General features: G+C 41.4%; 1 protein-coding gene across 3 annotated transcripts in view; it reads left to right on the forward strand.

The window, feature by feature from the left end:
- Positions 1 to 336: 336 nt before the first annotated feature.
- MCM3AP (minichromosome maintenance complex component 3 associated protein) overlaps positions 337 to 13,928 on the forward strand; it is an 80,188-nt gene continuing 66,596 nt past the window's right edge. For all 3 annotated transcript variants that reach the window (XM_067548817.1, XM_067548818.1, XM_067548819.1), the window contains exons 1-6: positions 337 to 444; positions 3,089 to 4,406; positions 6,600 to 6,820; positions 7,629 to 7,707; positions 9,580 to 9,727; positions 12,598 to 12,794. In XM_067548817.1, coding sequence (XP_067404918.1) covers positions 3,182 to 4,406; positions 6,600 to 6,820; positions 7,629 to 7,707; positions 9,580 to 9,727; positions 12,598 to 12,794 — 1,870 coding nt within the window. In that variant the 5' untranslated portion in view covers positions 337 to 444; positions 3,089 to 3,181. The remainder of the gene's footprint in view (positions 445 to 3,088; positions 4,407 to 6,599; positions 6,821 to 7,628; positions 7,708 to 9,579; positions 9,728 to 12,597; positions 12,795 to 13,928) is intronic.

Here is a 13,928-nt window from a genome sequence, read left to right on the forward strand (position 1 = left end):
TCAGGCCGCCAGTGGCTAGGCCCCCCTGATGCGCAGGACCGGGCGGCGCGCGGAGGCCAGGGCTCGTCCTGTGAGACCCGCGCGTTGCCGCGGCAGCAGGGTCCAGGGAGTGGGAGCTGGCGCGCGGCACCTCCTACCAGTCCCCGGCCTCCGCCTCTCCGTCTGCCGCCGCGCCGTAGCGCGCCGCTCGCGCACGCGCAGTGCCGCGCCGGGCACGACTTCCGGCGGACGGTCTCGGGTCGGGCCGGAGCAGAGCGGCCGGAAGCTGGAGGTCGCGGGTGCGGGTCACTCAGTCCCGGCGGCGCTCACCAGCCCCGCCCAGCTGGTGGTGTGCACTGCGCACGCGCAGAGGAGACATGCCACAGCCCAGCAGGACGCCGCTTGGGGGGTTTCGCCGCGTCGCGCTGCGATGGGCTTGGCGGCGGCTCGCCTAGGACCGGCCCGGTGAGATTGAGGAGCGGGGTCACGGGGCTCTCTTCGGGGCCGCGCCGCGCGGGCCTGAGCCTCGGGAGGGGGCCTGGCTCCGGCTCCCCGCAGCGCGGTGATGGAGCGAGCCCGGCCCCGGCCTCGCCCCACCTCGCCTCAGCGCCCGGCCCCTCTCCTGCCCCCACCCGCACTCCCTAGGCCCGAGCTCTGCCTCAGCACCCGACTCATTCCCTGGCCTGTGGGCACCGAGCCTGTGGCCGTTCCCGGCTGGGGCGCCCAGATAACAAGTGTGAAAAGTGGGATGGGTGACGGGTGACAGGTTAAACAATACAAGAAAAAGCCCCGAATATAGGGACTGTCCCTATAAAATCCAGACATCTGGGCACCTAGCACTGGCCTCCATAGCCCCCCACCCCCATTCCCTGCCTGTTGCCCCCTGGCTCCTGTTTCCCTGTCTGCAGGCCCTGCCCCTCCAACCCACCTTCCCCCTGCCCAGGCAGCCAGCTCCTCCTCCCCTCCCCCCCAGCCCCAGTCCCCTGCTCACAGCCTCTTGGGGCACAGCCCTCTGTGGACACTGACCCCCATTCTCCTGCTCAAGCACCAACCCTGCTACTCAGGGCCCCCTTCTCCCTGTCTCCAGGCACTGCCCGCTCTGACTCCAATTCCCCTGCCCAGGCAGCGACTAGGCCCCAGATATTTGTCCTCCATCTGCGGGCACCCCATTCCTCTGTCCCTGACCCCTTCTCACAGATTCCTTTCCCCAGTGTCCAGGCACAGTGTCCCTACTCCCACCCCTGATCCTCATTCCCCTGACCTGAGTTGTCTCTGCTCCAGTAAGAGTCTGGAGGGGCTCTTATTTGGCTATGTGTGAATTATTGCTGCTGTTTGTTCACTTTACACCTACTGTGTCTGAACAGGTAGTTCCCATTCAGCCTATAGCAGAGGGGGCTGAAATGAAACAGCCGGTTAGGCTGTGTGGACGGATGCACCTTTGCAGTTTGAATTTATAGCTTCTGTAGTAGGTCCAATCTGGACACCAGGAACTTCTGGAAAATTATTTTAAGCCCTCAAATTCAAGTGTGTCCACACTGTTAGGTCTGGCTCTGTCCCGTGTAGAAGGATGAGTTTCAGAGCTACGGTTTTGGCCCAGCTGTAGCCTGGTTGCTCCTTGGAGTGAGTAGCTACAGTCTGTTATTCTGGAAAATAGCTTTTTGCTCTGACTTCCTTCCTTTTTCCTGTGCAGCAGTCTCTTGAAAGCAGCGCATAGGAAGTGGTTCAAAATCTAACTGTAGTTAAGCTATTTAGTATCAGTAAGCACAAATAAAATTAAGCATAACATTGTGTACTAGATTTTTTTTTTTTTTTTTTTTTTTGGTAAAAGCAGCTAGTCACAAAGCCTTTAAAGTCAAAAGTGAAAAAAAATTAAATCCTTAAGAGTCAGCATTGGTGTTAACAGATTAGGCCCTGATAATGCATCAGGATCTGTATGGGTAGACCCTTCTACTCACTCAGAACCTCCTCATGGGTAAAAGTGCCTGCAAGAATGCAGTTGCAAGATCAGGGCTTTAATTGTATCATAATGGTCACATATATGATAGATGATTTCCACCTTATGGTTTAAGAAGGCTGAGGGATTTAGAAAAGTCATTGGAAAATGGACAAAACAAAACAAATTGTTTAGGTATATGAGAACTAAGAATCCTGTAAGGAAATTGCTGGTGCACTAGACTACCAGGGAGTAGTGGGAACAACTAAAAAGGAAAAAGAAATTGCAGAGAAGCTACATGATTTCAGTCTTGACCACAGAGAATGTTAGGGAAATATCCATCCTGACGTACTCTCCTCAGATAATAAGGAATGAGGCATTGTTAGAGAATGAGGTGTCCAAAGAGGAAGTGCTGGAACAAACTGATTAAATAGCATCAAGTCATCAGGACTGGATTGTACATCCATGGGTTCTGAAAAAAGTTAAGAATGAAGTGACTGAGCAGCTAACAAAGCTATGCAATCTATTATCACAGTCAGCTACTGTGTCACAGAACTGGCAGGTAGCAAATGTAATACCCATCTTTAAAAAGAGCACTAGAAGCAATCCTAGTGAACCTTCTTACAGTGCCATGTTAAATGATTGAAAAGTAATTACAGGCAATTTTAACAGATCTATGAACATGATACAATCAGGATGAAATGGTATGACTTCTGTAAAGGGAAGTTCTCATTCTTCAATGTATTTTAATTGTTGAGGTTATCACCAAAATAATGGATTAAGAAGAACTGGTAGATTAGGACTTTCAAAAAATCCTTCACAAGACTCTTAAGAAAACTGACTAATCGTGCGATGAGAGAAAAAGTTAGAGTTATGTTTTAATGTTTTATGTAATAATGTTTTAAGCCGGAAGGGAGCACCAGATCATCCACTCTGACCTTCTGTATAGCACAGGCCACTATAAACCCAATGACCCTTATTTCGTGGATTAGAAACCATAGAAGAGACAGAAAACAAGGCGTAGGAGTAAATTATTTTTTTAAACATAGTAAAATGTTAATAGGATGTTGCAAAGATATAGGATAAATCAATTAATAATTTGCTTGGCTGAACTTTCCTATTATAAATGGAAAACAATTAGAAAATGTAATATAATGTTACACATTTTTATTGCAGATTACTAGAATGAATGGGCTGGAAATGGAAAGTTAACAGATGTTTGAGGCATGAGCTTTCTTTGGCAGACACTCTCTAACGCCTACTTTGAAGATGAACCCTAACAGTCCTTTTCATGGACAGCAGCCTGCTGTTTTCCAGGCACCTTCTAATAGTGCTGTTGGAATGTTTCAAGCTCAACCGCCATTTCAGTTTGGCCAGCCCTCTCTGTTTGGACAGATCAGTGGAGGATCCATACAGAACACTGGGTTTGCCCAGCCATCCAGCTTTACTCAGCCTTCAGGATTAGGCCATGCCTCTTCAGGGCAAACTTTAGGATTTGGGCCACCCTCTGGGTTTGCACAGTGTTGTGGTCTTGGACAGCCTACACCTTTTGTGGCTTCTTCTGCACCAACTAGCTCTTCTGTTGCTGGCAACCAAGGATTCAGTTTTAAACCACCTACTAACCTTGGAACTTTTCAGAATGCTTCTAACTTTGGAGTTACATCTGGAGAAGTTTCAAGTAGTGGCTTTGTGGGATCAGAATTCAGATTTAAAACACCAGAAAATGCAATATTTAAACCAATCTTTGGTGCTGGTTCCGAGCCAGAGAAAACACAAAGCCAGATCATCCCAACATGTTTCACATTTTCCCATCCAGTTAGTAGTGGGCCTGGAGTACTCACCCCTTTTGGCCTTTCTCAAGAGACCAACAGCTCAAGTACCAGTACAAACTTCAGCTTTTCAAAACCAGCTAGCTCCAGTAATTTGCCATCATCCTTTCCCTCTGCTGTACCAAGCAAAGCAATAGAGGATGACAAAAAAGGATCAAAGCCGCTCTTTGGAAGCCCTAGCAGCAGCTTCACTACTTTTTCTAGCTCATCTTCTGGGTCCTTGGATTTGGGAGGAAACTTCCAAGTCAGTGTAGCAACTAAATCAGAACATGAAGAAGCTCAGAATGAGCCACTTCCTAGCCTTGTAAAAGGAATGAAAAGAAAAGAAGAACGAGATCGTTCACCAAGAGGACGGGATTATGATGTTGCAGAGGAGTCAGAGATAGTATCTAGAAGTGATTATCCTCCAGATAAGCGGCCTGTTCGGTTAAACCGGCCTCGTGGAGGAGGTGGCTTGTTTAGCCGAACCTTGCAGGATGTGCTAAAAAGCAATAAAGATAGTGGACGTGTTAAGAAAGAGTCAAAAAAGGAAAGAGTATCTGTAGAATCTGGAGAAAATGAACCAATGTCGGGAGCAAGTCAGTCTGTGTTTGCAGCACCAAGGCTCTCAACACCATTAAAAGAGGAAGATGCTAACGAGAAAACTGAAGAGAAAATGAAGGAAGGTAAGTGCTAGCTAGGAATCAGCACTAATCAGAAAATCAGTTAATCGAAATGAATGTTACTGATAGCGGAAATTAACAGTATGGCTTGCTCTCTTTAAAATTTTGCTTTTCTAGGCGATTTTCCTTTTTGTAGACTTGATTTCATTTTACGTCCTCTACTCTGGAAGTGCCTTTTATAATTGTTGCTCCCAACTATGATCGTTGCTGTAGTAGTTAAGGAGGACTGAACAGTACATGCTTTGGAATGCATCAGTGTTGCTCCTAAATTATCTAAGGTGGTCATTGTAAAGACAGATACTTCTTCCTTTGATTAGTCAAATGGTAGCATAGTGGAGGCTCACCTCAGTGGCTTTAGTCAAAAGTTAATTACTCTTCTCAGGAGTTGAAATTGACTGACAAATGGTAGAGGCTGTTGGGCCAGTAAGGAAAACATATGAGCTACATTTTAAAAAATGGTATTGAGAAGAGTATTCTGTAGAGTATGGGGCATACATTTCTTCTCTCCGCTCCTTTTGTGGTTGCTATTGTATTTAAGCCAGTGGTTCTCAACCTGCGGCCTGTGGATCACTTGCGGCACAATCAGCATACAGCTATGGCCCATGTGACAAACTCAGGGCCATACAGGTAGAATTGGATGCGACCCATAATGGTAAATAGGGTTGAGAACAGCTGTTAAATTTAAGCCAATCCAGGCATCTGTTTTGCTATGCTTAGTTTATTTCGGCTGATGGCTACTTTTGTTGCTCTTTAAGCAGAGATTACTGTCTAATGTACTTGGTGTTTGATTTTTGTTTTGCAGGGTAAATTGTTTGTTTTTCAGAGTTCCTTATTGTTTTCCTCTCTCTTGTCTCCCATTCTTCTTTGTGTACTTTTTGTCTCACCTTTCTCATCTCTTTTGTGTTGCCAATCCATCTCAAATTCATATGGTCCTTTACCCAGTTTTCTCTTTTTCTCTGGTATCTCTCCTTTGCTTTCTGCCCTCCTCCCTTTCCCATTCCCTAATTACCTTATTCTTTTCTTTCCACCCCAATCATAATAGTTCTCTTCATGCTGTTCCCTCATTCTGGGGTTTCAGGAGAAGGAGAACTAAATTGTTGCGAGTCCTTCAGTGCACACTTCTTTGCAGTGGCACCTTATACTTTCTAAATATTTATACAGTAATTCTCTGTGAGCTTTCCATCCCCTCCTACCTTGACATCATAAGAACAGCCATACTCGGTCAGACCAATGGTCCATCTAGCCCAGTGTCCTGTCTTCTGACAGTGGCCAATGCCAGGTGCTTCAGAGGGAATGGACAGAACCAGTAATCATCATTTGATCCATCCCATTTGCCATTCCCAGCCTCTAGCAAACAGCAATCCCTGCCTAACCTCCATGAACTTACCTAGTTTTTTTTTAACCCCGTTATGGTCTTGGCCTTCACAACATTCCTGACCCAACTATACCCCCAAGCTTCCCTGGAAATTCTGAGATGTCTTGATTTCCTCCTTTGCAAATCTCCCCATCTCTTTCCTTATTCTGTGTCTCTTCTTCCTTTCCCCTTTTCTTCACCTCCAATACCTTCTTCAGTAATGTGGCTTCAGGTAAGGAGGACTACATCATAATGTATGCTCATGGTGGGATTTAAGGCTGCCCAGCATTTCCTGAGTTTTGAGAGCTTTATTCTGAAGCCTTAATGTTCTTTTAATGTGGCTTTTTTATGAAATGTACATTTAATTTTGTTAGTTTTGCAACTTTAAATATGCACAAGAAAATCTGTTTACATCTCAACTTATTTAATGTCACTTCATAACCAACTATATGTGACTGTGTATTGCAGAGTCCATTTTCATTTGTTTTCATTCCATTCATTTCCATTTTCATAGCTGAACAATATTTTTAAAATATATAATTGCACACTAGTAATTGCACATTTTACCCTTTGTAATGAAGGACTCTTCCTTAAAAGAGGTTAGTGAAAGTTGCCATGAGAACTTTCAATTTCCTTGCTTTGTTAGTTCAAAATTTCAACCTTGACATTGAATTATTGTAGAGTTTTCATTAACTAATCTACTATGTACAATGTGTGCTGCAGGTGTCAGTACCCCTACTTAATGTAAACTGGTTAAACATCTAAGCTCTTTAGACCCAAAGTGAGTAGCCACAGGCAGTTCTAGAATCTGATTTCAGGTCTCTTTCAACACTTTCTCTAAGATTCTGCCATTGTGACCCCTTCACGTCGAAATCGAAACAGTGAGAGTGTGGACAGTCTTGGTGGCTTATCACCAAGCGAACTCACAGCAATCCAGTGCAAAAATATCCCTGATTACCTTAATGATGGGAGTGTGCTTGAGAAGCATTTTGGACGGACCAAAGTCCGGCGCATCTTTACCAGGCGCAGCAAAAAACTGGCTATTATTCACTTTTTTGATCATGTAAGTATTTAATGTTGTAAATTTAAAAATAGATGTGTAGTATCTAAATATTTGTTTGGGATATGTACAGACATTCATTGTGGAGGAGTTAATGGATTTTTGCTCTAGCCAATCAACGTCTGGAGACCAGATTATATTCTAACCACTAAAAGTGGTCCTATCAGATCAGGATTGAAGTGCGTTGATGGGACAGAGTGGGGAAGCCTATGCTGCTAACACACATGCTGTATCTGTTCTGTGATTAAAAAGAGGCCTTCAGTCTCAAGAACTGTCAGCTTGATACAGTATTTAGTAGGGCCCCACAGAATTCAGCTTTATGTGACCTCCCACGCAAGACAGTCTTTTGCTGGGGCAGTTTGTGACTGCATCCTCCTGCTTGCCACATATAGCATTTGGGCTTTTCCTGGAATCATAGAAGATTAGGGTGGGAAGGGACCTCAGGAGGTCATCTAGTCCAATCCCCTGCTCAAAGCAGGATCAGCCCCAGATAAATTGTCCCAGCCAGGGCTTTGTCAAGCAGAGCCTTAAAAACCTCTAAGGATCGAGGTTCTACCACTTCCCTACGTAACCCATTCTAGTGCTTCACCACCTTCCTAGTGAAAAAGTTTTAGTGACATCAAGGGAGGATATTGCTGAATTCCCAAAGAAACAAACATACGTATCTTCGTACATGCCATCTAGACTTTTTTTACATCTTGTTCTGATGTATTTGTAATGTGTAATATGTAATTTTTAATTGTAATATGCAAATATGTAATTTGTAATATGTAAATACTAATTGTCTCTGGTATTGCATGCTTTTTTTCAGGCCTCTGCTGCTCAGGCCAGGAAGAGGGCAAAAGGGTTACACAAAGACATAGTAACATTTTGGCATAAGAAGAAAACAAGTAAGCCTTTTTTCTGTGTTTTTTCTAGGTATTATGTAAAAGGGTGACAATCAGCTGATTTCAGTGGAGTCGCATCTGTTTGCATCAGGTTGGAATTTGGCTCCAGAAGTAAAACACTGTTTCTATGGTTATTTCTTCCTTTGTGATGGGCACCAAATGCTAAGGCTGTGCTTATGTAAAGAATCTGATCTCCACAGTCTGTTTATAAGAAAATAAGATGAATGTACTTGGAGTAAATATCCAAAAATAAAGCAATTGTTGGTGGTGTCTGCTAAACCTCAGCTTTTAAAAATCAAATATTGTTCATAAGATAATGATGAAGATGTGAGAGTAGTTTTTTTCCAAGGACCTATTATATATCTAATCTGGTGTCCTCCCACTTCATCTTTTTTTTTTTTTTTTTTTTTTTTTTTGGTGCTTTAGGGAATAAATGTAGGTCTTGAATTTGACTGTTCCATCTAAAAAGTATAATGCCTTTATAAAGGACCCATGGATAACCAGCTGATTAGTCACTAGCTGTAGTGAACGTTCCTAACACTATATAGTTTTATGAGTAGGTACAGCCTCATGTTGCAGAATAAACTTTTTAGATTGTTGGGGTAAAATTTTAATTTGAGAACTATCTGTGTAATAAAAGAGATGCTGTTTTCTCTTTCTAGTATTCTAGCAAATTAGGAACCATTTGGAAAGCTAACTTCTGGGGCAGATATACTGTTGCTGAATTTAACATTTGATGTAAGGTTATATGAGAAGCCATGGTGCTGATTTTTTTCAGTTTCTTTCCTGTCCCTCCTTTCCTCATGTCTTTGGCTAATTAGTTATGTCTTTCTATTTTAGTGTATCCTGTTAAAATAAATGTTTAAATGTATATACATTTAAAAAATATGTATAGATCTGTCAGACATGAGTCATAATGAACAGCTCCCCCAGATGATTGTCCAGTTTGGAAATATACCTCCCATATTAACTTTCCTTTGGAACAAAACACTTCAGTTATCATTATTGTAAACATACTCAGATGATCTGAGTATCACTGTATGATACTCTGCATAGACAAACACCAGTACCAAAAGTATGGCCTCATGTTTTTACAGCCCTGAACTTCCCCACAAAAAACAAATGTAAAACTGCTGCAGTGTTGTCTTCCTGAGATTTAAAACAGCCTGAAGCAATAGCTCTGAGCTCTACGCCCACACCCATCTCATTATGATATTAACTTTGGAGCCTGATGATGAAAATGGCAACATCTTAAACTATTTCACTTCTGATCATTTTAGCAAAATAACCTAGCTAACATACCAAATGTGTGCTGCTGCCAAGGAGGATGCACATGCCTCCAACTTTCCACAGAGTTCAGATTTAAGTTCAGAGGACACATGCGCATCCGAGAATTAATCAGTACAGGTAAACCTGATTATACAAATGTCTTGGGAGACATTCAGAACGCTTGGATAATCACAATTTCAGATAAAATTCATATCTATACCAATTTCTGATTTGGGAGACATCCAAAACTTGAAAAATCCAAAATTCAAATAATCAGGCTTTACATTTGCTGACAATCTGCCAAGCAACTACAGCTATGCTAAATAACCCTCTTGTCGTGTCATATTTAATTACATAATAGTATGGATTGTAATGTCATTCTGGCAGTCTGCAACAGAAGCAATAAGCTTCATTGTCCTACGCTGTAGAATTGGATTTGTGCATGACATATCCTCTCTTGCAAACACTGTATAAATGCATATGATTGTGACTTCTAAAACCATAAGGAAATAAAATTAAAAGTTAGAACATTTTTTCAAGAAGTAAATTAAAAAATGTCAGTTGTCTGATTTGGCAAGTATCTGACCTCATTGGTATATTATTCAGGTCTTGGTAAAGGAGAATTTTCATCTAAAGAGAAGAAGGCAGTTGAAGATGAAGGGAGACCAAGCAATGAAGAGCAAAGCTATCAGCATTCCCCTCTTCGCAAATCTTTAATAAGACCCTCCACCAGTAGCAGCCTGCCTAGTAAAAGGTATGTTCATTTCTGTAAGAGTCTGACTGATAGGAAATCCTTGTCATGGAAAAAAATTTCTATCAGAATGTATCTCTAGTAACCACAATCATTTGTATTGAGTAAACAAGAAAAAAAATAAGAAAGTGCCTATTTATTCCTGGCAATTTTATTTGCAGTTTCTGTTAAGTTCCTTTAGCTGTATTGTATATTCATTGTTTACCTTCTCTGATGTTCACTCCAATTGGAATGTGAGTGTACCTCGGAGTCTTTTAGCCATGTTCAAATTTGAAGGTTGAGACATGTTGAGACATGTTGATATTTTCCTAGATGTGCAGTAATACTTCTGATTTCATGCATGATTTGGATGTTAATCTGTTTTATTTATTCTTAATTTGATAAATTATATAACTTTGGGTTTTTCCCCAATGGTACTTCACACTGTTTTGGCTCTAAGACCATAAAGCCACTGCTCTTCCTTTTTCTTCATTATGATAGGCTTAGATAACAACCACTATAGTTAAGATTTCAAACCATTATAACTTGTGTTTTCAGATGTTCTTAGCTTGCTGAAGTTTTCCAAGCTTGTTCTCTTCCCAAAGGTGAATTCTGTTTAGCTATTTGGGCAAAATCCCTTCAGCCACTTTTGTTTTGTGGGGTGAGAAAAATAAAATGTTGTACATTAAATTATTGTGACAGTTCATTTTGCTCAGGATACGTCATAACCAGCTGCATTTTAAGACTTGAATCTTGCCATGCAAATAAGTCTCAGTTGTAAATACTGTTCTGTTTTTTTTATAAAAATCAGTTGTTAGATAATCAGCTGTTTGTGACAGCATGCAGAACCCATGGGGTACAACCTAGGAACTGTGGAACTGCTGGATACCCTTATAAACTATTTAGCTTGGGGTGAGTCCTCTACCTTTCTCTAGCTGGTGATCCACAGACAGCCTCTTCAGATCCTATTATCACCCAACCCGACAGCAGGTGGCACCAGACACCCAACTTAGTTCAGTGAATGCTTTCCAGCCACTCAGGAACCAACAATAGAAACGCTCCAGCTGGCTGCCTGTACCATCTAACCCTGCTCAAAAAGCCTGAGCAGTGGAGATTATTATCCAGTCTGCCTTTCCCTCAAAGTGGAAGGAATGTGCACCAACTTTTGTTAGTGAGCAGTTTGTCTAAACACTTCACTTAAAAATACACAGATTAAGATAAAACATTAAACAAGTTAACTACAGAAAAATCGATTTTAAGTGATTGTTAATGGCAAGTGATTAAAGAGATTAAAAGTAGTTACCAAATGAAATAAACATAAGATAGCAATCTAAGTGCTACACACTACCAATATTTGAATTAGCATGTCTCTCCCTGAGAGATGATATAAGCAGGCAACAGGTTTTCAATTCTCACAGACAGAGACTGCTTTCCCTGCCTGGGACTCCCCTCCCGCAGTCCAGAGTTCTTTGTCTTCCAGATGCTCCTTCAGGTGTTGCGTTTGTGGGGGGGAGAGAAGCCAAGTGATGATGTCACACTGCCCCTTTTATAGTCCCTTCCAGCTTGCTAGAACAATCAAGCTTGTGACCTTTGAAGTCCTCCTCATTGGCTAGTCAAGCCCCATTGCGCACGTGCTTCCTACTGTGAAGCCTTCACTGTAAACAATACCTGTTAGTGGAATCTATTCTTGAATGGGTGAGACATAGCCATTAACGCTCCATTGTTGTGCCTGAAAGGCTGTTTGTGGGAGTTCCCACTTTCCAGCATGTTCTAATAGCATATTCAACAATGTTTCATAACTTCACATACAATGGTAGCACATACAATCTGACAAGATATTAATGTTCAGCAGATCAGGACTTTTAAAATAATACCAAACAAGGAGTACCTTGTACAGAACATCTAATAATTCCATGACACTGGTAAAGTGGAATTTCTGAGGTGGTGTTTTCACGTACCGGGTGTGTCACACTTTTATAAAATGCTTTCAGGATTGGGCCCTTCATAGTCTCTTGATATATTTGTGTTGATGTGGAATACAGTCCTAATGGAATAATCTGTTGTGTTTTTGGGTAGCATTCCAATGTATAAGATACCATCTATTCAAAATTGATTAGGCTGTCAAGCGATTTGACTAGCCAAACACTCTAGTTCTTTAGTTTTATACAAAAATGTTTGTCATGAGCAGGATAAGATAGACCATGATACTGTGTACTGATATAAAACTGCTGCAAAAATTATGTCCAATGACTGTCTAAATTACAATAAGATGGAAATATGAAATAGATTACTATAAATTGAGATTTTTTTCAGAGCTGTCTAGGGGATTTAGATACATAACATCAACTGAAATTAATTATGTGTAAGGATATGATTTAGTCACGGATTCTGTAACTTTACCGGACCTTTGTGACTTCTTCAGCTTCAGCAGCCGGGGTCGGAGTTGTGTGCCTCCCCTCCTGCGGCTGCAGCCGGTGCTGTGAACTCCTGTGGCTGCAGCTCTGCCCACCCTCCAATCGTTCCCCCTTCTGGTTATTTTTAGTAAAAATTACAGAGAGGTCACAGGCGCCCCTGAATTTTTGTTTATTGCCTGTGACGTGTCCTTGACTTTCACTTTAAAAAAAAAAAAAAAGGGCAAAATCTTAACCTTAATATTATGTGTTTAGTATAAATGAGTTGTTTGAATCCTCAAGACTGCATTGACAATCTCAACTGTAATGTGCAGAAATAAAACATTGTTGACAGCATCACATCTCTTAATAGTTTTAGACAACAAAGTGAGATGTACCTAAGAGTAGAAATCCAGGCAAAACATATATTCTCTTTGGCTTGCGCACCATCTAATTCTCATAATGTACAGTAGTGTATCATTGATCAAATCTGTTTATTTCTAGTTCTCCAGCTAAGAAATCTGCTCTTACAAAGTCGTTGCAATTTGAGGCAGACCCATTTGATTCTGGGTCTGAAGGGCAAAACTCTGAGAGTTTGGGAGTATCAGCATCCTCTCTCAGTAATCTGATAGGCTCAGTAGCAGAAACTTCTGAAGACAAATATCGCCTTCTGGACCAAAGGGATAAAATCATGCGACAAGGTAACATTTGTAATTATGCATGTGTAGATGAGGACAATCAAATTTAATACTGATTGTTGTAGGAAATAGGAAGGAATTTTTTCTCTGTCAATGTGTAGCCTTTTTCTGTGGCATTCAGTATTGGCCACTACAGGATCTGATGGACCAATGGTTTGATCTGCCATGGCAAATCTTGTGCCCCGTTTTTCACTCTTGAGAGTCCAAGTTTAAAACAAGACACTAAAAATCTAGAAGTTCAACCTCTATTAAGGTGCATCTTCAGGTGGCCCAGCTCAAAAGTACTCAAATGACAATAAAATACCTGAGCTCAGATCCCAAGAAGGTAAACTTTTATCTTTATTTTTCATTTATTTTGTGGTATTTAATAAAACTAGTTTATAATCAAAATGACATATCACTTCTTAAAAGTAAGAATGTTATTTTATAATTTTTAGGACTTTTTACCATTAGTACAATTGTATTAGCTAGATCCTTATTAGGGCTTGTCTGATGAGATCAACACAATCTCTCTTTATCGTTTACTAGTGAGAGAAACTAAAGTATTATGAAAGCTGCTTACATTATTTAAAATCTTTTTTCTGCTGGAAAGGGACTCTCGTGTCAGGGGTAAATGAGCATAGTGTCTGCGTATCAAACCAAGGAGATTAGACTCTTCGTGTTCAGATACCATGGTGATGTGGGCACTATAAGAATCTGAATAGAACAGCCTTTAAAATAGCGTGGTTTTCTCCTTCTGTCAGCGGGACTGATCTGTTTAGAGAGACTTGTTTCACATAGTCCTTAGAACGTTCCATGCTGCTTTATTGCATATGCATATCTGTTGTGAAGAGTAAGTATCAGATTATGTATCTCTGTGAAAAGAATGTTTTTGCATAGTTTATTGACATGTACTATATAAAAGAGGCATTATTTTAGGATATTATAGTCATGGACTTGTATGGGAGCTAACTCTTGACTGCAGCTACAAGAAACACAGAAACAAGCAACACAGAAACAAGGGAGGCAATGTGAAAAGTTATATTTCTCAATATCACTTTTCACAGCAGATTTAGTGCCCCATTGCCACCCTTACTACTGTACTGCTGCTGTCATCCCAGGGCTGACAATCAGAGCCCTGCCACATCCGGGTGAAAG

The sequence above is a fragment of the Emydura macquarii genome, unplaced genomic scaffold (genome assembly GCF_026122565.2).
Source record: "Emydura macquarii macquarii isolate MOO-44397 ecotype Brisbane River unplaced genomic scaffold, CSIRO-AGI_Emac_v2 contig_1253, whole genome shotgun sequence".
Taxonomy (NCBI): domain Eukaryota; kingdom Metazoa; phylum Chordata; order Testudines; family Chelidae; genus Emydura; species Emydura macquarii.